Here is a 22,870-nt window from a genome sequence, read left to right as displayed (position 1 = left end):
TAAGCTTTCACACTTTCCATGAATTCGTCTCTCGACGCCCACAACTAACAAGATGGGAGCTAAATCACAAGAGCAATGTTTTCTCTTTAGAACACTTAAGTTACGGGTCTAAAAAATATATTGTTCTTCCCAATTAGGATTTGCTCATAATTCCTTTCACTGCCCTTTAAATTCTAGAGATAAATGAATCTCATTACCGCAGCTTGCGCGAAATGTACGAGTAGGTGGAGAGTGCTTTTTGGTGCTCAGTTCACCGTGCTGTTTGTTAGCTTCTACCTCTCCAGCGCTAACTACAATGTGGGTGGTTTTATAGTTGTGGTTCATATTATAAATAATTATAATGTAATTCAGTAAAAGTTTACAATAGATGTTGATAATAAAAAGGGCATCATGATGAACCAATTTCATTTAGTCATATATCTTCATAAGCATCTTGTAGTTCAATAATTTTCTTGGGAAAACGGACTATTTTTACTATGTGGGTTTACCACGCCTGTATTCTTAATTAGATGAAGGAATCTGGCTTTATACAAACTGAGATGGCTTTGACAGGCGTAAATTGAGCGCCTACCTAATCTCTCACGAAGTTCATTGTCCCATATTGTCGGCCTCTGCGAATTTTAGTTACATATGAGGCGCATTGTGCTATTATACTTGTCGGCCTCTGCTAATTTTAGTTACATGAGGCGCATTGTGACACTTTTCGTTCGCCTCTCCCTATCTCCTTTTCATATTAGGCGTATTTTCCCTCCACAAATGTAAGCCTCACCTAATTTCCTCCTTACAAGAAGCGTATTATTCTCTACTGTTTGGCCTCTCATAATTTCCTTTTTACATTAGGCGAACTTCTACTCTTTGGCCTCAATTTTTTTACACGAGGCGTATTGTCCTTCACTCTTTGGCCTCTCCTAATTTCCTCTTCACATGAGGCGGACAGAGACTGCTAGGAATTAGTTTCAGTCTCTGCCAATAAAGTTGCATTAACTGTCATGGATGCCGTCATTATTGCCTGGTCAATGAAGCCCAAAATGATTATTTCGAAACTAACGGGCAGTCCAAATAGCTTTGGTTCGAGCGCAGATTTCTGTTATCGTTTTCTATTAGATTGAAAATCATTAGCTATTAGAATGATAATTATGTGTATTACACAGTGTACTGTAGGTGCAAAATTAAATTAATCACTCAATTAAAAGCATTGCACGAAATGAAATTGAATACATTCTGTATGTAATGAAGTGAACTAAATGGAAATATTAACATTTTATTAAGAGCACTTTCAAGTGGAAGGACAAAATATTGCTCAACTTCAATTTTAATTATACGCAAGATTGAAATTGCCGAAGTTCTCTGAATATATTTCACTTACTGGATCAATTTCAGATAATTTTCAGAAATTATTCTCTTGACGAACGTCGCGCTTCAAAATCATGTTTTTAAAAATGCGTAATAAAATGTTTATTTTAATAATTTATGAGAGATGCGAAGTTTTCTCATTTAATCGAACACAGGAAAATTTTTTATTTCTGATATAATACTGTTCGATATTTACGCCCCAAGACAATGTCGATAACAGAATCCGTACGTCAACGCGTTACGACTAGGGCTTATCGCTGTGCTTGACATTACATTATACTTAATAATTTACACATACTTATATATAATAATTTCGACATACTTAATAATAATTTTTATATTCAGGAATATAAGGATTCAAGCTTTTTGTTAGTAAGCTTAAAAGTATTTTAACAAAAAAGAAAGTTATTGGACTTGAATGATTTTCGTATTCATGTTTTTAAGATAGATGCCCGTAAGTTTATGATCGAGAAGCTTTTTGCTGATAAGTTTCAGAGTAAATGTACAGTAGAAAAAATGAATTATCGTGAGCTGCCGAACAAATCGAGTTCAAGACTGGAGTTCTGAAGGCTTACTGTGGAAATTTAGATACTTCAGTTACGAACAATAAAATATCGCGTAACATGATTATTTTTAACGAGAATTATCAAAATTTTCTCAATATAATGATATAAAAATATTTAGTGAACTGAAAATTTATGGTAAAATAACGTGTAGAGAGCTTCGTTCAATGCTGATAAATAAGATATATATAACTGATAGTAAATAAATTCTAACATGATGATTCAGGCACAATTTAGAAAGAGAATATTAAAACATGTGTTGATGGACTTTATTTATTAAACACTCAAAATCAAGACACATACAGGATGTGAAATAAATACCTCCACCATGCATTTAACGTCTTGTACACGCAGAGCAATGAGTGATTCATTGTCCAAGTAACGATGCACAGTAAGTACTTATGTGGATGACCCACATAAGTAGCTCATAAGTGGGTCATCCTGGCTCACTTTGGCCCTGCAAACGGTGTAACACTGCTACGTTCGCTCCCTGCTGGAGTTGCGGGCATGTGAGCGTGTCACAATTCGGACAAGATGACGCACTAATTTTCTGAGTTGACCAGGTACTAGAGAGCTCACTGAGGCACCGATAGCCGTTAATTAAACAAAAGTCTATTTATTAGTATAATTTAGTCTCTCGAAATTATTAATCCAAGCAAGCGTTTACAGTCCAAACGCACGGGCAGGCTAATGTATTTCGACCTGCATAATTTAATCCTGACAGGCTTCCAGAATTGGAGTTTACGAACATGCAAATCGAGCAAAACTTTTCCAAGTAAAGTGAGAGCAGCGAAGCATTTCCCAGCAGCCCAGCATAAGCCATATGAAAAGCTTGTTGGCATCTTTATGAGCAAGAAAATATTTTTGACCAGAACGGCGATATATGAACTTTGTGTTGCGCGAGGGAGGCAATAAATTCTATACAGTATGACTTAAAACTTGGTCTGAATATTCAATGGAACATTCATTCCACATTTTTGAATTTTACGAATATCTGAATAACGAGTTCGATGTTTCTATGCTATATGGTATTTTAAATTATTTGATTTACCCGCCTCGCAATTAGATTACCTACCAAAACCAAATTATTAATTAGTTCTAATAAAGTTGTATTTATATCGATTTAAACCCTTTGATTTTATTTTTTTCTCATAATTCAGATAATATGCAATGCCAATTGAAAGTCATCGTTTGTTAAATAATTTTAATTAACTACAGTGGTGGCAAAATTCTTTGCTTTTGATCATCCAATTAATCATCGATGATACGCCGTGAAATATAATTTTACTTTTCTCCCACTGCCAGAACTCGAATAAAAATTAGACCATGATATAGGAATAATAATTGTAAAAACGCTGTTCGTTTTTGTTGGGTTTTGGTTTGACGTAAGTCCGCGTTTTCAAGGATAACCACGGTTTCAACAACAAATATCCCGTTTATTGGATTAGAAACTTGTATCTGTAAGAACAAACAAATATATTAGCCCTATAAACTTCATTGTATGCTTATAATATTCAAATATAACAAATAATAATCAGAACAATAAACAACTTGTAGGAAGGCATAAATCTACGCACCGAAATATTGTGGGCAGTTTTGACGCGGGCTACGAACTGAGCTAACATGAAACTATTGATACGTTGTCGGCTATCTACACACTCTAAAGGTCGGATTAACAAGTAAATCATAGGAGCGCATAAAAAATAGACTATTAAAACTAAGCTAACAAAAGGTTCGCTAAAAATATTTACAATAATAGGAGCAATACCTCTTAAACACCAACAGCAAATAAATGTAAGTAAACACACGTGGATAAGCGAGCATAATTGGAATGAATATATTGAAATGGTACGGCTGTTCTTAATTATGATGCCTGCAACAATATTTTAAAAAATATAACTCAGTACTCACTGCAGTGAGTGACAGAGAGCGCATTTTCTCGTCGACGATAACGTGGTCACGGACGGACAGACGGACAGACAGACAGACAGACAGACAGACAGACAGACAGACAGACAGACAGACAGACAGACGTACATGGCGAGCAAAATAGTGCATTTTTTCCATAAATGAGAAAATACGCTAAAAAGGGCTTCTTTCGATGTGGAGAGGCATGAAAACTTTAAGTATTCAAGTCAATATAAATGTTTGATACGAGTGTAGGACAACAAAAAGAAATTCTTTAACCAATTATAACATTGGGAAATTAATAATTGTTACAATCCAGTAACGATTCATAATTTGATTGTTTTTGTGCTAATGCGCCGTCCGTGCCGTGCCAGGCGGGTGAAGTATAGCCTGCGCACTGCACAGATTCTACGTAAACCGTTACGTTCATAGCGAATATTAATTTTTTGTTCCTGGTTATTTATAAAAACAGCATTCTGCTCCGGTAATAATTTTATCAAAAAATGAAGTTTCAAATATGAAGCATCATATGTTGAAAACTTTTCCAAAAACGATTTAATTCGCAATAAATTGATTGGTTTGATATGATTGCATATATTAAAAATAACTAATTGAATAATTAATAACACTCACATAGGTTTTAATCAAAATAACCTATATGATGTTAACTAAATCGCCTAAAAATTCAGTTATTCGAAGAATCAATAACTAGTCTTACTAATTGTGACGGAAAATTTGCAAACAAAAAATTTTGTATGTGTATATTTGTGAGTTTCATCTCATTAAAAAACATGCTTCAAATTTAAGTACTGTTAACTAAAAACTAAATTGCATGAAAGGAATGCAAGGTGAAGGTTGTTTTTCAATTAAAATTTCATTTGGCTGTTAATATTTAATTTATCATCAATGTCGCTGATGAAACTAGAAAAAACTGCATGTATCCATTATTCAACATAACCATCCAGGTATAACCGAGCTTGAATATTTTATACAATTTTGAAAGTCTTAATGCAGAATATATTGTTGTTAGATGAATACAATCGGATGATAGCTTTCCCCATGTGAAGCAAGACAACAATAAAGATGCTAATCAAAAATTTTTGCCTTTCAATTTGAATTGTCCATCATTGCAAGCGATTTAATTGTAGCAATATACCGCCCGAGACGTTGTTTACTCCTGGCTTTACATATAAGTTTTTCATTTCTTAAACGTGACATGAGAGGAACAAAATCATATCCACTTGTGGTGGATTGAATAGATTACCAATTACTGCTTCGTGTCGAGTCTTTGTTTTTCTGTTTGGGCTGCAAACGAGTGCACGACTTTTTGCCAGCCATGAAGACATTGAGAGTTTGAAATCAAATGCAATTCTTCCTATTAATGAAAATTGATTCTCACTTGATTATTTCCTGAATTTTTTGCAGGATCCCATTTAAACGCAGCTCCAGAAATGTATTTAGATGCGAAAATTCATTTAATCTCAAAGACGATCAGCACTGTAGATTCGCTTTGTGCCGCATTTCGTTTCTAATTCTGCCACTGTACACTGTGGAGTTTACGTGTCGACGCATCAAGTCAAACACTTATATGAACTTTCTCCTCCTATTCAACATACTCATAACGGTTTTAGACAGTGCGAGCATCGTGCTTTCGTATAAGTCGTATGTCATAAATAACGAAAATTTATTTCGATCCAGCAAGGCTCGGGATATCCCTGCGCAGAAAGATTTCATAATTGGTTCAGAACACTACTTTTCAAATACTGCCGGCAGCTAGCAATTCATCATAAAAATAAATTATGATTGTTCCCTGGAAAAATGCTCATATTTCTGCAGCATGCTGTAATAATTTTAGCACCAAAAAACAATTATTACTGAATAATAAAAGTCGTCACGTCCACATTTTAATTTATGAGGAAGAATAAAGATTTTCTAGTCATTTTTCAACGTAGCACTTAGTAGCTTTTCTAGGAAGTTTTTGCAAGCAGAAATTATTGCTTGCCTAGCCAGAAATTTTAAACAATTTGTGACATAAAAACACAGTGGAGCAACATTTATGAATTAGTAATGAAATTTATGAATTTCATAAGCGCGAAGATAAGCGAAGCGCCTAAAAGCTTGGCCTGATTTCCCAGAAAAAATTACCACGCAGCTTAACCCAACAAAAGCCAGGAGCTGAAAACTCCTCCAGGTCTGGTTGCACAAACTGGTCATATTTCTCTGATTCAATGATGGGACTGCCAGCTCCAGTGAGTTTGCTCTTGGACGAAAGCAGCGTATATGAGCATCAACTCAACATCTCCCATCTCAGCTCTCCATAGTCGCGTCCGGCGGAACAAAGAGTTGAAAAATGAAGTAAAGTAGTAAAAAAGTTATTAAAAACGAAGGCAGAGCAACTGGTTTCAGAATCAAACATCTTTCGGTACAGCAGTTAAAAATATTTTCTGTACCCGTGTTTGTTTTCCTGTTATAGTTGGCTGAATTCAATGCACAAAGCAGTACCGATGTAATATAACGAATCAATGGAACGAAACAAACGCGTTTCAATTCAAACAATGGTAAAAAGTAAGGTGGTTGTGATAGCCACACGATAGTATAGTGTTGTGGGAGAGCTTCAACATACATTGGGTATCCGTCCAATATGTTCGCGATAGTGAAAATGAATTGAAACTGATCCCACCAGAGTTGCAATTTGAAAGATTTTATTGTGTAGCTAAAAATCAAGTCCATTATGTGGCCCATTCTCAAAAAATAATAACCTTACTATAAGAAAATTTACAAGCCAACCAACACAAATAAGCTATTGCTAAACAAATAAATGGTCATGCTTGGCCGCTCTGGTGTCTCCTGCGTATCTTCTTCCAGTCAATGAAAGTTCGCAACATGCCCGTCGAGACATAGTGTCGGCGACTGACGACAAACATAGTGTGTCGACGACTGACGACAAACATAGTGTGTCGACGACTGACGAAGTCAACGTCAGCGCATCGCTTGTTATCACAGTCCAGGCTTGACGATGTTTGGCCGGGGCGCCAGCGTCCAATTCAAAAATTCAGCGTCAGTCACTGTTGCATTCGACCAATGGGGAAAAGTAGACTCCTTTCCTTCGTATTCAGATAAGGACACGGTAGGCTAGTGGACTTTAAACACAGAGCCCAGTTCCACCTGAAATGACCAATAATTGCACGGGAAAATAAATGGATAGTTTACCCTAAAATCACAGAAATAATAGAGAAACTCAATTCGGGAATATGCCAGCATTAATCCAATGAAGACGAGGAAAGATATATGAATTGAAATCATTTATATCCCAGCCATTGGTGTTGAGCTAGTTCATGCCTAGTATTATCACAGTACTTTTCTAGCAGCATAAATTCGGAAGACGACATTTAAACTATCAGACAATACGCTTACCCGCCACTCAGAAAGATATCGTGAGAGGTACCACGGTTGCAACCAATTAATCGACATGAAAAACAGGTAGATGAGGGAATAAAATTAATGACATTCCAACTAAATTCACGATACGGAGTCTTGGCCGCTACAACCGCAACCGCTGATCAATAAAAAAATACGGGAGTCAACGCTGCCACTCTACACCGACTATACACGTTGCCAGCGTGAACCTGGTAACCAAATGACGGACAAATAGGAAGCAATAGTAGTATTACTTGTTTATATGGCTAGGCATTTTCTTAGCTTATTTGAATTCATTCTCTCTAGATAAATATTCATGCTTCAAGTGAACCGAACAAATAGCTTTTCCTAAAACATTTATCGTTAGGCAGGATTTTTTTTACAGAGGTAGTCGAATGTACACTGTCACATGTGCAAGTTATTGGTAATTATAAGTACGAATGCTGTGGCCCAGACCCATGGGTAAAGATCATAATTATTGGTAATATTTTAAATCTGACAGTGAGTTACGTCTTGCGGTCATCAGTTAAGAACGTCACGAAACCTGCAGCAGTATAAACGTCAGACGGTGAACTTTTGTATCTGCCGCCTGCGCTCCATGAGCCCCATTAATATCCTAGTAACGAACGAGGACCATCAGTCAGCACCATCTCTCAGCCACTATCATCCCTGAATCGACGACGTTTTAAATACAAACTTTGCTCAAAAAACGTCCATTCAGTAACTCACCACAGTCAAGTTTTTGCCAACGAGCCGCTGCGGGAAAGACGCGTGTCGCCGCCATCCATCTCGTGTTTTTCGACGACGCTTTCGGACGAAATTGCTGTGGCATCACGGCTTTCAGTTTTCAGCCTCAGTGATGCATGATGAACTATGATGAGAGTATCGCAAAGTTTGAAGTTGAAAATTGAGAAAGGAAACAATTCTTCGTGATTGCTGGAGACTCGAAATGCATTATTTAAATTTATATTTTACTAGAAATATCGCAACTACCAGAGAACACTTTTTTAAGCTTTAAAATTAGCAAATGCACTCAGCATCGGAAAGTATTTATCGAAAGTATATTGGAGAGATCATAACAAGGTTTGGAACTGTGCATGATCTTGCTCATTAAAATCTATGCCAGTGGCATCAGCTTTCACTGCAATCGGCTAAAATTGGGTTTCCTTGCTATCAATAATTAACTAAATATCTTGTGAATTATAATTGAATAAGTGTGCAGGAATCCGCGAAGTCAAAGTAGTAAATGCTTTCGGAAATAATATCGGAATTCATTTACTCTTATTCAAATTCAAAATGTACCGGAAGATTTCACAACTGTATTTCACAACTTTTCGAAATTAAGATTATAAACTTAGAAGAATTATTAACAGCTAATCGGATCCTTTCTTCCAGTTCGGTCATTAACTGAAATAAAATATATTCTGTTCGCATAAAAACGTGTGACATTTTACTTTCGAATTGACAGTCACCTTGTATAGGCAAAAATAAGCAGTAATAATCCCTGTTGATCTGATATGAGTGCCACAATAATTAACTTGCAAATAGCGAGGTTTCCAAACCAAAAAAAAATTTTAAATTTTAATATATCTGCCATCCCAATTCGATCTTGCAGCAACTATAATTTAAATGAAAGGAATTCATTCCTTACATACACAAGAAAAACAGATATAAAATCTCTTTCTCTCTCATTCGTACGTCACATGTTTTGTACAACATTTATTTTTGACATTATATGTTAAAATTTTATTTAAAAAATCATTTCATTCTAAGAAATCTAAACTGATCAAACCGTAAGATTCATTATCGAGTTTTTTTATGAGTAGCAGGAAACTACTCAACTAAATTTATTTTCGTATAAAAATATTTATAGGAAATCCAAATTTGTCTTTCCACTGCATAACAATATTGTAGTTGCAGGTCTTCAACGAATTACAATGATTTTTTTCTCACCATATGCGAGATAAATATTATATCTATTATATTTATTAATTAAACAGCAACGTATATCGCCGATAAAAATCAATTTCAAACAAACAATATATTACAGAAGCTTGACTCACTCACTTCATCTTTGAGATTTAGCATATTGTGAGATGTCATTTGTTCGCATTTTTAGAGTGTATGAGTTCCATTTATGTTAGACAATTTTGTGTTACAGTGATTCAGTATTTAGATATATTATAATTTTTCAAGCGCAATGCGTTTTCATACCTAGCTTATCGCCAGTACCGCCTTCTATCGATTTGAAATTGATTTTCACGATGGTTAAAATTAGCATTGCAAGCAACGATAATTAATTCGATGGCCAACTTTAGGACAGCTTGAAGATTTGGGTAAAAGAAAGGAAATAATTAGTGCATATCACTTTTGTATCCTTGACGACTGACTAACTATTATATCAAGATCTTTTGGAGTCAGATCAAGCAGAAGAGTTCAACTCGTTGCGAACATCGGGATTGCGAACTGAAATCGGGTAGATCCTGCAAAGCATTTCATGATTTAACACATGGTTTCAAAAATATTCTCGTCATGTGCATTTTCTTCACAAAGCTCAGCTAGAACCAATACATGCGGTAGCAATGCTATACTTCCTGAAAATTCGTTGCTTACAGAGTCATGTTAATTTTTTGTAATAGAGTCGGGGTGGCCATTCGTTCCCATGCCAGTGACCCAGACACTGATTACAGTATTTAGAGGGTATGTAAAGGGACTAATGCAGTACATCGACTGCTGCAATAGAGTCCTTCCGCCTTCCTTTGTTACTCGTATTACTTTCATTCAGCGAAGGATTTTGTTGATAATGTAAGCCGCCTCTACCGTACATTGTCATTCATGGTGTGCAAGAATGAATACTGATTCACAGTTGATTAATTTAAATGCGTGTTGCGTTCCCAATTGCCGTAGGTTGTTTATCTATGACGCTTTCGCGGCATCAATTAATAAGCGAACTATACCATATTAAGTGATACAATTGTTAGTCGTACACATTTTCAGTGCATCAAAGCTCACAACCAGGCAATGAAAAATTTCATTAATTATTATTTCAAATTATTTGAGAGTAAAAAAGTTTCATTATAGTTGTTCCACCTGGAATTAAATTAAATATAACGAAACTTCTGTCAGTAATATTCATGAGTCGCCTTCATGAAATTAAACACCAAGAAGATATATCATGTTAACTATTCTGCAATGTTTTATATTACCATCATTCAGAAACATTTTCAGCTACCAATTGCGGCCAATTTGTGTGTTAGGTACGTCTAATTAATACTTTATAAGAGAAATATCTATTCGAGTATACTAATGCAACTTTCATTTCACATTTGTTCAGTGAAATTGATGAGAGAGATCAACATTCTTCTCTGATCATTCAACATTCTGAAAAATTGTCATAAAATTTACCTATAAATTGTATAGTCAATGGGCCATTTGTGATGCAATTGGCCATACCCAGCAACGGTTGTGGCTAAGTGATTACATGTAGTGTAATTTTTTAGATGCTAAATTGAATAATTATTTCTAATATAATAGTTGATGTAATTGAGTTTATCCACTCCTACCTGTGTCTGTCAGAGTAGGTGATATTCAAGCTTACAATCAATCTTGATAAAGCAACACGAATCTAATGTTTTGGTGCTAAGTTAACTTCGGTGCTGGAGTTTACAGTAAAGTTAGCGCGGAGAAGTTGAACAAATTAGCGCTCAGTTAAGGGAAAGAAAACTTCTGTTGTTGGAATTAGTCTTGCGACATCCGTTGAGGCTCCTGGATCCTGATTACCTCTTCAAAGCCATGGATGAGGAAATATATGCAAAAATAGCTAATTTTATTTATAATTCGTATCAAAACAATTTTCAATTAAGCAACGTCATTAATTATTCATCATAACACAATAAAACGTAGTTTGCCTAAGATTTTTCCGTTGAGTAAGATAAAGATATTTATAAGAGATATTAAGATAAGATATTTTCAAAATGTTTCAAACCAGCACTTGAATTCCAATACCGATGTTTCTATTTTTCTTCATTTAGTCTTATGTCAAATAAGTCACGGTGAACAGGAAATTCTCGAAGCTTGGATTTGTACACACTGGATGTTCCTGACATGCATGCGGCTAAAGGGGCTTTGTACTTAGAAGATGTGAGACTGAAATTTAAATTATTGCGATAATATTTCTATAATAATGTAAATACATTTCAATAACTTTTCATCAAAATTTAAACTTTTCGCTCCTTTAATTGGGTGTAAAATACTCCAACTCCGCGCAACGCTATTTCCCACACATCAGTTTTCCTCAGAACATATTTTTCTACGCAACAGGTCATCCCACTTAAAGAATGTTCCAAAAATGTCGTTTGCCGTACGTCAGCTTTCCCCCGCACCTTTACTTCTCAAACCATGGATTTCCCCACGCAATGGATAAATTTCTCCACGCACTTCTGTCTTTCACACCAGCAAGCAGTAGTGTGAAATATTGGTCTAAGAAGCCGGCAAGTTGCGTGGATTAGAGCCGTTAATTTTCAGCCCAAGATTGAAATATTTGGTGAGACGAGCCTTGTTGCTGCGGTCGCTCTTTCATGAGCCCTGACGCTGGCAGCCATCATCATTACCAAGAGCGCAGTGAATCAATCATCATTGAGAAGCCATAAATTTTTCTTGCTATGGAGACGCTCAATTTACGTGTTTATAAGCCACTGGCAGTAACTTGAAAGGTACTAATGTGCTGATGAGAAGGATGGATATTTGATTGTGTTGTAAAGGTATCATCATGAAGCTTTAATACTTAGTATATAATTGAAAATAACGTTTATTTGGTACAGCGTTTAATTACTTTTATGCTAAGTACTTAAATTTATGCGCACCAATCATGTACACCAGCAGCAATGAGGAATTTAAAGCAATACTGAGTAAATTATCCATGAACGACATGGCGTTAATCGTTTCTAACGTAATTCAATGATGTGTTGCGAATTCAATCAAAATTTACCAAAATTTTAATTACCGAAACACAATGGAATGTAACTAGTGATCCTGATTTTCCCGTACTTCGAGCATTAGAATATTTGTATCTTATTGCATGCGCACCTTAAACGTTACTGAGGTTCGTATTCTTAACTATAATATTACTGACGTATGAATTCTTAACAAGGTTAATTTAATGATTAATGCGAACAAATTAGGTCTATTTAAACATTCTTTAAGAATTACACTTTGATGTAAAAAAATACGCAACAAAACATTAAATTCCGAATGATAAGCTAAACATCTTAGTCAAAGTACTGAACCGCAATGATCACATAAAGCTTCAAAAGCGATTTTTAGAAGCGACCTCGCCACATGAATTCCTGAAAATAGGAAAGGGAGGAGTAACAAAGTTATTCTCCAAAGGTTTATATTGGGGTGCTTATTTTAGCAAGGTCTTTCTGCGGTGCTAATTTATATATACATGTATAATAAATATATAATTTACTATGTAATTTATTATATAATATATTATAATATAATTTATTATATAATATATTATAATGTAATTTATTATATAATATAATTCATGCAAAATAAAAAATTTATATATTTATTATACATGAAATATTCTTAACAATATTCGAATATATCATGGTACTTCTAATTCAGAAAATATGATATAAAACTACAATAAGTTTAACCGAGTAAGTCCTAAATCTATTTAGTTATTCGTTATTAACAATCAATTCGTTCGTTATTTTTTAATTCGTTAATTCGTTCGTTATTTATTAATCAACTCGTATGCTTCGATCAACCTCGAGGTTATTTATAATATTATGAAGTAAGCACCATTCAAATTCTGATGCATTACAAATTTTTTATAGAGGTATTATAATGATCGGCAACAATACTCCAGATCACCTAGATTGTTTTCGCAAATGCTGAAACCTCACTTATGAATAAAAAACTATTGTTTGATCCATTCCTCGATTTTAAATTTATTTTTTTCCTAAATCCGTGCATTTCTTACCAAAAGATGTTCAACATTTTTCCAATGTAACGCTCCTTTATCCATTTTTGGCGACTGTGATACACTTCTTAGGATAAAAATCTGGACTGAAAATGATTTGACAATAGGAAATATTTGGAATCATAATCAGTAGGCAATTCAAGGCATGATATCTCTTACAGACATCCCCTCGTGAGGCAAGAGAAGTGGTGGCTTCTGTCTAAGTCATTATTATCAATTTTCCTCAAGATCTAAATCCATTGCCAACCCTATAGCGTTAGGAACAAATCGCTCGGCCAAGCTAAATAAGACCGAAAATAAATTGCACTGGTAATGGTGTGTAAGCTCAGAGTGACGCCTAAATACTTAACGGTTTAAATTACGAAGAAGGTTAGGTGTAAATCCTACAGAAACATGCGCAGGATCACTAGACAAATAGGATTTACTCTTAGGATGACCTGTCCTGAGATTGAGCATTTCAAATACTGACATTTAAATTGTTGACTTATTATGCACCTCAACATGAACGAAATGCTGCAAAACAATCGCTCATTTTCAGAGATGGGAACTTAAAATAAAACATCAACAGCGGTTCAAGCTCTGCGATTGCACGATTTCACTTGGTTTTCAAATCGAGTCTTCGATTATTTCATTGATGAAAACGAATTTAGTCGTCGTGCGTGGTTTGAAATGTAAGTGAATTAGTGTTGAATGCCTAACCATAAACAACTTATGTCCTGATATGGCATTAACTGTTGTAACTAATGAGAAATTTTTCACCAATTGCTCATTAATTGGTGACCAAATTTGTAAACAAATCTTTAAATAAAAGATTGAGTCAGGTTTTCTGTGCTGGGTTGAATGAGACATTATTCGTCTATAAAGATAATCCGGGTAGAAGTGGAAAATAAATTTATGTTGAATATGGGTTGCCGAATTAAATCGGAGGCGAAAGCTCCATAAAAGGCCGATGAAACGCGCGTGTATTCAATAGAGTTGAAACTCTTATGTATTTCTATTTTTTTGTACTCACGTAATGAAGTTTAAACTAATCATGATCGTGAAAGAAAGTTATACTCGCTTATTGTCTAAAATGCATGGAGCTGAAAATTGTAACAATCTCAATTGTTCCATGTTTTGGTAATTATAAAAACTCAAAAATATTGTTCCTGATTTTCGTACCTATGACGAGTACAAATGTCTCTTGTTTTTACCTTTTAATGCAAACAATAATTCTCAGTTTTGGAGTAACAATAAGGGCAATAGTTGTTAGTATTTAGGTTGTTAATGAGACAGCATTTCGTTTAAGAAAAAGTAAATTAGAGTATTTCATTTGCTCTTACTAGGCTGTCTTTCTTGCGATTCTAAGTAATCAAATGGTACTTTCAGAAGTAAATCAAAGAGTAACCACATTTGATATGAAAGCCATCTCATTAACTTCCAAGAAACAGCTACTCCTCTAAAAATTAGTTCTTATTTCTCCATTAGTTCTTATTTCTCCACTTCAACAAGTAATAAACTTCACTGAATTATTCAGTAGGAGTTGGACACGCTATCTTTGCTTCCCTCACTCGGCGTCCAGCACGACTCGTCCAGTCGCTCTCTCTGCCTCGTGCTGTGATGTCACGCGCTCGCCTGCCTTTCCTATACTGCTCGGTTGTGGTCATTAACTTCAACTGTCATCAATGTTGTGGTTGTTTTATAAATGTAAAGTTGGTGGAATGTTATTAATTTGAACGAAATATTGGCAATATTTGAAGAAAAATTGTCGTGAATATCCAAAGCAATCACAAATTTTTTTTTGAGTGGTTCAAATGATACTATAATAGACCCAATCATTAGCCTGCTTATTTCCTACATGGACATCGTCCACGAAATATTATAATTTTAATGATTTGAACTAAATTTAATGTGGGAAGAAGCATCGTGAAAAGAACTAACTTGGTTGAAGTGATTAAAAAATCGAATGTTTATCAATGCTGTCATGAATTTTAGGTATAAGGAATACTATTCTTCATTGCATTGTGAATAATATATTCAAGGAGAAATAAATATCCACAAAAGGTGTTCAGATTATGCAAACAATGAATTACTCATATTGAATGCTCACCAGTTTCTTTTGTAAAAGTACTCATATATTGCAGTTATTATGTATGCAAAAGGTTGATTTATTATCCGCGAAATTCTCGCTATGCTCTATGTTAAATTTAGCAAATTAAAAAGCTGTTAGTACTGTAATAATGAATTTTATTCTGGAATTAATTTGTAATTTTGGCATAGGGTGAGGAAGCTGTATTAACAAGACCTTAACCGTTGATATCATGTGAACATTTAATTGATGGAAACGGTTTATTAGAAAAATATTGCATTGAAAATGATGATTGCTACAAGTATTTCTTCAGCTGTGATAATTTTCATGGCCACCGCGCTTTTTTGTTACGGTAAGATCCCTGCTGCTGCTGTTATCGTAGTAGTGAACTTAAGAACATGTAATATGATATGAAGAACATGTCGCAGCATGATATGAAAATCTGTCATTCAGACTCATGTTATAATTTTCTTTCTTTGTTTTCTTTACCTTCATTAGTTTTTTCTCTATCGTATCCTAAATCAATTTACATGTAGATTTTAAAAAAGTAATTTGATATGTGCAAAGAGTGATAATTATTCCAAAAAATATTGACCATAAATGAACATTTTCAACCGAATTGAATTTTCACGAAAGTTTCAAAGGTAGATTTTACCTAGAAACGGTAATCTATAACTTTTTTCTAGTATATAATAATCTTTTCTATTATATTATAAAATGATTAGCATTGCCTATGAAACGGTATAATCCTTTTCTGAAATATTATCAACACTTATCAATATCAGATGTAGAGAATCAACCCAAGCCTTAATAATATTGTGCGCGCGACGTCTTTTGGCGACAGCTTTGCGTTCGTCAGAGAATGACCGACGAACTCTGAATGATTGTTGTTCTCATTACCTCGGTACTCTATTATTCAATCTCATTACTTCGGGAATCTCATCACCTACGGAATCTAAATGATTGTTGTCATCATTATCTCGGTAATCTATATAACGAAAATATTCGGCCTGTAAGCGTGATTGCCTATCCTTTTCACCGCCGTCTATGATTTGAAGACTCCGGTGCTTTGCGGCCCTAGTTTCTTGTGATGTTTGACGACTCCATGATTGTTTTCTACGGTCCATTATAGGACCCACTGCGGTCACGGCACGCCAGTCAAATTATGACACGGAAAGCTACTGTTTGTAAAAAAGACGTGTCATATTATTGCTGGACTGCGAAAAATATAACTCCTTCAGGAACATTTATACAAAATGACCAAAAATGCGAAAAACTTGAATGAAATTAGGAATTAATAAAAGGATAAATTACGAAAACTGGTTTTTTAAATTTCCCGACAACTTTGACAATATTTGGAATAACCTTTTCAAACAAAATGCAAAATATTATTAATAATTTTAGCTTAATAAATCTGAGTTGTTACTGTGTTCATAGAGAATCTACTTTGCGGAGCACAAAAAATTATATTTAATCTATGCTGGCACGAATGTACTGCTAGAACATGCATGGCCCCCGGCCTGGCTGTCTCATAACTCGATCATGGCTAGCATGAGCTTGCCTAGCCCAACGAACGTTTAAATTACCGCACTCTGTTTATAATATACCGCGAATTATAGGCGGCCATCTGTCTAGTATTTATAAGCCGCATATAAACCTACTAAGATTTTCTTTCGCGCCACAACGTAGGGCCTGAGAGCTTTAGTCCAGCGAGTTGGCAAGCCTTTTGAGGAGTAGAATTGCTTGTCCGTCAAACAAAAAAGGCCTAACATTTTAGTTTTGTCACTTCGCAAAATTGAATAGTAAATAATGAATACAAAGTTATTAATATTTTGAGAAGGGAGGAGCAAACGAAATGAATTTTTAATCCAAACTAGTTATTAGATATTATTGAAGGTTGCACAATTACCTTCAAAAACTTTCATTAATTGGCTAAAAATACTCATTAAGCTTTTGTAACAATGCACAAATTATTACATTTGTTTTAGAAAAATATTTTCTTCCGGCAGAGTGGCCCAGTGGTTAAAGTTCAGAGTACCAGGATTGGCGCAGAGAGGCGCGGGTTCGATCCCAGCTCTGTGCGTCAGTTTCTGGTCAGAATCGGCAAGGAGGCCGGGCGGTTAAGCACAGCAGAATTGTAGCTGTGAGTTGCGCGTTGGAGACCGCAAAATGCTGTGAATGTTCTGTGATGTTAAGAATCGGCGACAGGCCTACGGCCTAATAAACGTTGAAACCGCTATAACCGCTATTTCAATTGCTAATATTCATCTTGTAAATTTAATGATGGCGGCCTACATTTCACGGCAAGTCGATAACTGAGCGGCGAGAAGCGCATGCAAAAATTACAGGATTTTGTGTCTTATCTTTCCACTCTATTTATTAATCATCCGCCCCAGATCCAGGCGTGAATCAATTATTTATAGTTCATATACCTGTGAATCATGAACAGCCTGTTGCCGGAAGCCGTGTTAAGATTAGTAAGCGCGAACTAGCAGGATCTACTCAATGCTCGGAGATATCGACTTTATAAGCGTTTCAGGCTGCAACAATAATGAGAGTTTCAGCGAACGCTGTTTCTTTGTAGCAGGCTTATCTATTAAACTCATTCCTCTCTCGTACGTAAACTCAGTCCTTCAACGAAGTTGGATAATATCAGAGGAGTAAACTTGATTATATATAGAGAGTAGATTGGAAAATATATGGATGGGAACCGAAAATTATTGAGATTAATTCATTCGAAACTTGATTAGGATCTACAATATACACAAACGTTGTACGCAATCCTATATTGTAGACCAAACAATATACGCTAACAGTTACTGTGTATGGAGGTCCAGTAAATTTTTTTCAGTGACGGTAATGGCAGAAAAGTTGCTAACTGCAGCAATATTACTCGTGATTAAAACAATTTTAATAATTAATTTCATGCGCAGGTGATGTTTTACTCAGTAATACGAACGCATCGTTGGTTTCAACGAGCTTACAAGGAAGAACAAACCATCGACTGCAACAAATGGAATATCGCCAACCCTCTGCACAAACTTCTAACGCCGAGTCGTTTCCTCAGATTACAAAATCCCTACATAGTTCATCTGCATCTACAAATATAGTTACAACCGAAGTAATGTTTTCTGGAGATTTCAAGGATGAAGAAGAAAAAATGCCACATGTAGAAAAGGAAAACTTTGGTAAATTGAGAAATCATGGATCTAACCATAGACCAAATATTAATTCGCTCGTGGGAACCATCAACCATACTCAGTTCAACTTCGTATGGAATGTCAGAGAAATGAGAAACATGTTGTCGAGAAAAGAAAGAGCGGATCAAAAAAGCTTGACTCATCGAAGTGATTCCACCCATGAATTTATTCCCACAACTAACACCGACGCGAATGGTAATAGATCTTTCAACCATGCGAATGATGAAACTAAATGGGAAATGCAAAATAGAAGTATACATGGAAGGCATTGGGTCGAGTATAACTTCGACGCGGGAGCATCCACAACGACCACCGACACTTCCCTTCCAGAGAATCCCGTCGGTCTCAAAAATCCAAATATTTTGGTCGGTCCATGGATTGAAGAGCCGGCGGTGCGTAAATCAAAAGCGAATTTCAGGTGAGTTGCACGTTAGATGGGGAATTTTCAATTAAGATTCCCTACTGATAGCACAAGATTTTCACTCGCCAGACATTTATGATTTGAGACATGAAATTAAAAAAAAAATTCTTTACCCCAACATAGAATCACGGAGCCGATTTCCGTATGTCGCTTATGAAGATGGTTCTATATACGCGCATTTTTTTACAAAATTTTATCTATAATTCAACAGGTTAGGAAAGGAAGATAAGCCATTAATTCATCATTTTACGTTCAATTGCATGAGAGATGTCTGGGTAATATTAGTAAATTTATTTCCTTGGAAAATATATTTCTGGAAATTATATGATGTGTTTATTAATTTATTATTAGTTTACTTATTATTTATTTTATTTTTTTTATTATTTATTATTTTATTTATTAGTAACCGACTTGAAAAATTTAAACGGCAATGCTTTTTGCTTGACCAGCGGTGAAAATGACACCCTCGTGACGGCACAGACTGGCAGCACAGCGCAGTTGCCGTGCGTCATTTCCAACAGAGGTGACCACGAGACCGTGAGTAATCAAGTTAATTTGACAAGACTTTAATATTTGTTCAACGAACTCATGTTAAACATCCCATTATTTTTGCGGTGATTATATCATTTTGAAAGCGAATGTGTAATAATCAGTTAGTACTACCGAGGTAAAATATCTCTATACTTTCGATGCAAATGATTAAAATTTTCCGATATCAACTGTTTCAGATAATCCAGAAAAGCTGAATAATTATTTCAGCGAGTTACTTTGAACGATGTCAAGAAAACTGTAAACTTTTGCGCACATCATGAAAATCAACACAACTGGCATCATCATTCATAAACAAATTATATATTATGAATTACATTCTCATGACATCTTCAATGCCGTAGAATTTTAGCCTGGAGGATTCAAATTCTTTGAGCTCAAATACTGTTTAAGTTGATTATGTGGAAGGATTTGGGATCAGGCTCACTCGATGCTACATCGAGTTGCGAAGGAACCTGAAGCATCTAAGAGCGCTTGTAGCGCTCACTCGATGCTACATCGAGTTGCGAAGGAACCTGAAGCATCTAAGAGCGCTTGTAGCGTGCTCACTCGATGCTACATGCATCGAGTTGCGAAGGAACCTGCAGCATCTAGGAGCGCTAGCGGCGAGCTGACATGGAGCAATTTTGTGTTGTTTCATTACCAGGATATTGCCACCAGCAACAGCCATGTTTACGGCGGCTTGGTGAAAGGATCTTTTCACGGGTGTAGCTGGTACACTACAGCACATAATGCCATCGTCTCGTATCTTATGCTAAACATTTTATGAGCGTCGTTCTCGCTTGCATGTTTTCCGTGTCGTCGGCAAATGGTGAAAAGAATTTGAAGTCGTACTGCAACAAAATAGACTATAGGTTTCTAATCCTTTGCCAAATAAAAATATACATGTAAATGTATGTATATTTACATTACATGTAAATATACATGTAATGAGTAATAACTTTAAGTTACTTTAATTCTTATTCTATCTTCGTTGATTTATTGAATAATAATTTTATATTATTTAGAAATGTTCCAAAATTTGTTGAACATTGTTCGAGTCAATTAAATATCATCAAGTAGGAGCTGCGAGCTAGCAATGCCTTATTAATTGATATATCGTTGCAATAATTTCTGTCCTCGATTGAATCAAATGTTCCTTCATAATTTTTGCTAAAGAAGTACCAATTTATAACCCATCATTTAGATATGAATAACGTCGAATGGCATAAGGATATTACTTAGCGTAATGCATTTAAATAGCGATTTACTCAACACCCCCAATGCGCTAGCGTTCATGTAATGGTTGATTTATTTCTAATGATGATTCATTTAATTTCAATTAGAGTTGATTTCATGAAATTATAATAATTTCATAAAAGTTACTCATGAATAAATTAATTTCCGTTAACAATTATTTTTGTACAACACTTCTCTTTAAACTTCACTTCTTGTTGTTTATTTGTCTGCTACAAATATTATAATCAATAATTAACATACTTCTACCTGCCAAATCAATCTGATATATTGCATCTTGCGTAAAGTCCTCCGACTTTACGCAAGATGCAATATATCAGATTGATTTGTCTGGTGGAACTATGTTAATTATCTATTATAAGATTTGTAGCAGACAAACAAACAACTAGAAGTGAAGTTTAAAGAGGACTGTTGTAAATTAATTGACAGAATAGATAATTTTTACGATTAAAAAAAATTCATTGTACACGTGTAACATCGGTGACACTGGCCTCTTTAGAAGTCTTGTCCTTAAAAAGTAATTTTTAAACGTATATTATTTCCATCAGGTATCATGGATACGAAGTCGCGACCACCACCTCATCACGGTGGGGCGGCAGACCTACAGCAGCGACAACCGCTTCTCTGTTAACTTCAACCAGCATTACAGCGTGAGTTGTAATTATTTACCTGATTTTACTGATATAGAATTATTTCAATAATGGGGATTCCTTGTGAAATGGTTGCTTGCTAAGATATCTTTCAAGTGTTCGACTTCTGGAATATGCCTGCTTCTAAGTAGCGCACAATATGGCTTGGCTTATTTATAGAAACCACCACCATATATGAATTTGTAAAAAATATTTGTATCAATATAACCTACGTTCCATAGATATTTAAATGTTTAATTCTCCTAAATGGCGTCGTTGCGATATATTTCATGAAGAAACGCTGCTTAGCAAAGTCACGCAAAGCTTATGAATCTCCTAAATTTTTATGAAAAACACTTCTTTTTCTCATTCCGTACGTACCCTGTGACTGCGTTCCGTAGGCGTAGATGACTTAGTTCGCCTCAAAGTGTAAGTTAAATCAGCTGCCATTCATGCAGTAATTAACTCATTACTTTAGCCGACGCTTCGATGTGCTGCAAAGAACTGGCACAGCGATCATTCCCTAAGGAAATACTTAAGTAGAACTTAAAAGTGAGCTTCGCAATTGTGAGAACTGCAATGCGTTTTTCTGCTTTCCACATTTTCGCTTCCACTGGCGTAATGTGCTCGAGTATCGCGCACATTACGCTGCAATGAATGTGGGGCAGAGCTAACATCGATAGGTTAGTTATCGACGTGAAAATTACTGATTTGTAACGCGTTTCCTTATCAGTTTTATATCTGAGAAACGGATAAGGAAGCGCAACAACTTCGATGGTAATTTCAGACACCGATTATAATGCGTTTCAATTTTGCATGCCATTTTGCATTTTGAAGGAGTATCAAATTACCATCCTAGAAGCGGTGTGCAGTTTCATCAATCTCATCTGAAATAAAAATTGCATCAATAGATTGATTAGCAACTTATATTTTCAACTATTAAGTAGATCTATACCTCCTATCAATTAATCTAGTCAAAATCGAACTTTTTGTTCGAATCTTTTTCAAATTAAGTTGCCTTGAATAGTACGAACATTCTATGCATCCTGCAGCAATGGACGCTACACCTGCGCTACGTACAGCCGCGCGACGCAGGCGAGTACATCTGCCAGCTGTCGACCGACCCTCCGATGGTGCATCTTGTCAGGCTCTCAGTAACTGGTGAGAGCTTTGCAGAGGAGATATTATTCTAAAATATAGTTAGGGAGTCTGGAACACAAATCCTTAAGTTTTTTTTAGTTTGTAAAATTTGAAGATCTGCATTGAAGCCGTAAAATCTTCAGCCCAGGCCTCGTCGGTGATCGCGGGCGGGCGCGAGCGCTACGTGCACGAGGGCAGCAGCGTGAGGCTGGAGTGTGTCCTGCAGAACCACACGCAGCCTCCCGACTACGTCTTCTGGTACCATAACGGTACCATGATTAACTATGACCTCAATAGGAAGGTGAGAGCTATAACGGTACCATGATTAACTATGACCTCAATAGGAAGGTGAGAGCTATAACGGTACCATGATTAACTATGACCTCAATAG

General features: G+C 35.5%; 1 protein-coding gene across 1 annotated transcript; it reads left to right on the top strand.

Annotated features, from left to right (window-relative positions):
• Window positions 1-18,242: 18,242 nt before the first annotated feature.
• On the top strand, window positions 18,243-22,869 carry LOC125178507. Its single transcript, XM_047882398.1, has 5 exons — window positions 18,243-18,922; window positions 19,375-19,462; window positions 21,259-21,360; window positions 22,392-22,500; window positions 22,623-22,869. Exons 1-5 carry the CDS (start codon window positions 18,318-18,320, stop codon window positions 22,802-22,804), a joined length of 1,086 nt encoding a protein of 361 aa, XP_047738354.1. The 5' UTR covers window positions 18,243-18,317; the 3' UTR covers window positions 22,805-22,869.
• Window position 22,870: the final 1 nt, after the last annotated feature.

Source organism: Hyalella azteca, unplaced genomic scaffold, assembly GCF_000764305.2.
Source record: "Hyalella azteca isolate HAZT.00-mixed unplaced genomic scaffold, Hazt_2.0.2 contig10335, whole genome shotgun sequence".
Taxonomy (NCBI): Eukaryota; Metazoa; Arthropoda; class Malacostraca; order Amphipoda; family Hyalellidae; genus Hyalella; species Hyalella azteca.
This window is presented reverse-complemented; position numbering and strand designations above follow the sequence as displayed.

What these genes read in the sequence shown, in the direction of transcription:
- LOC125178507 (XM_047882398.1), top strand. Translation starts at nt 18,318, where the DNA reads ATGGAATATCGCCAACCCTCTGCACAAACTTCTAACGCCGAGTCGTTT. An exon ending in AAATCAAAAGCGAATTTCAG is followed by an intron (nt 18,923 to 19,374) that starts GTGAGTTGCACG and finishes TTGCTTGACCAG; the next exon opens with CGGTGAAAATGACACCCTCG. An exon ending in ACTTCAACCAGCATTACAGC is followed by an intron (nt 21,361 to 22,391) that starts GTGAGTTGTAAT and finishes TGCATCCTGCAG; the next exon opens with CAATGGACGCTACACCTGCG.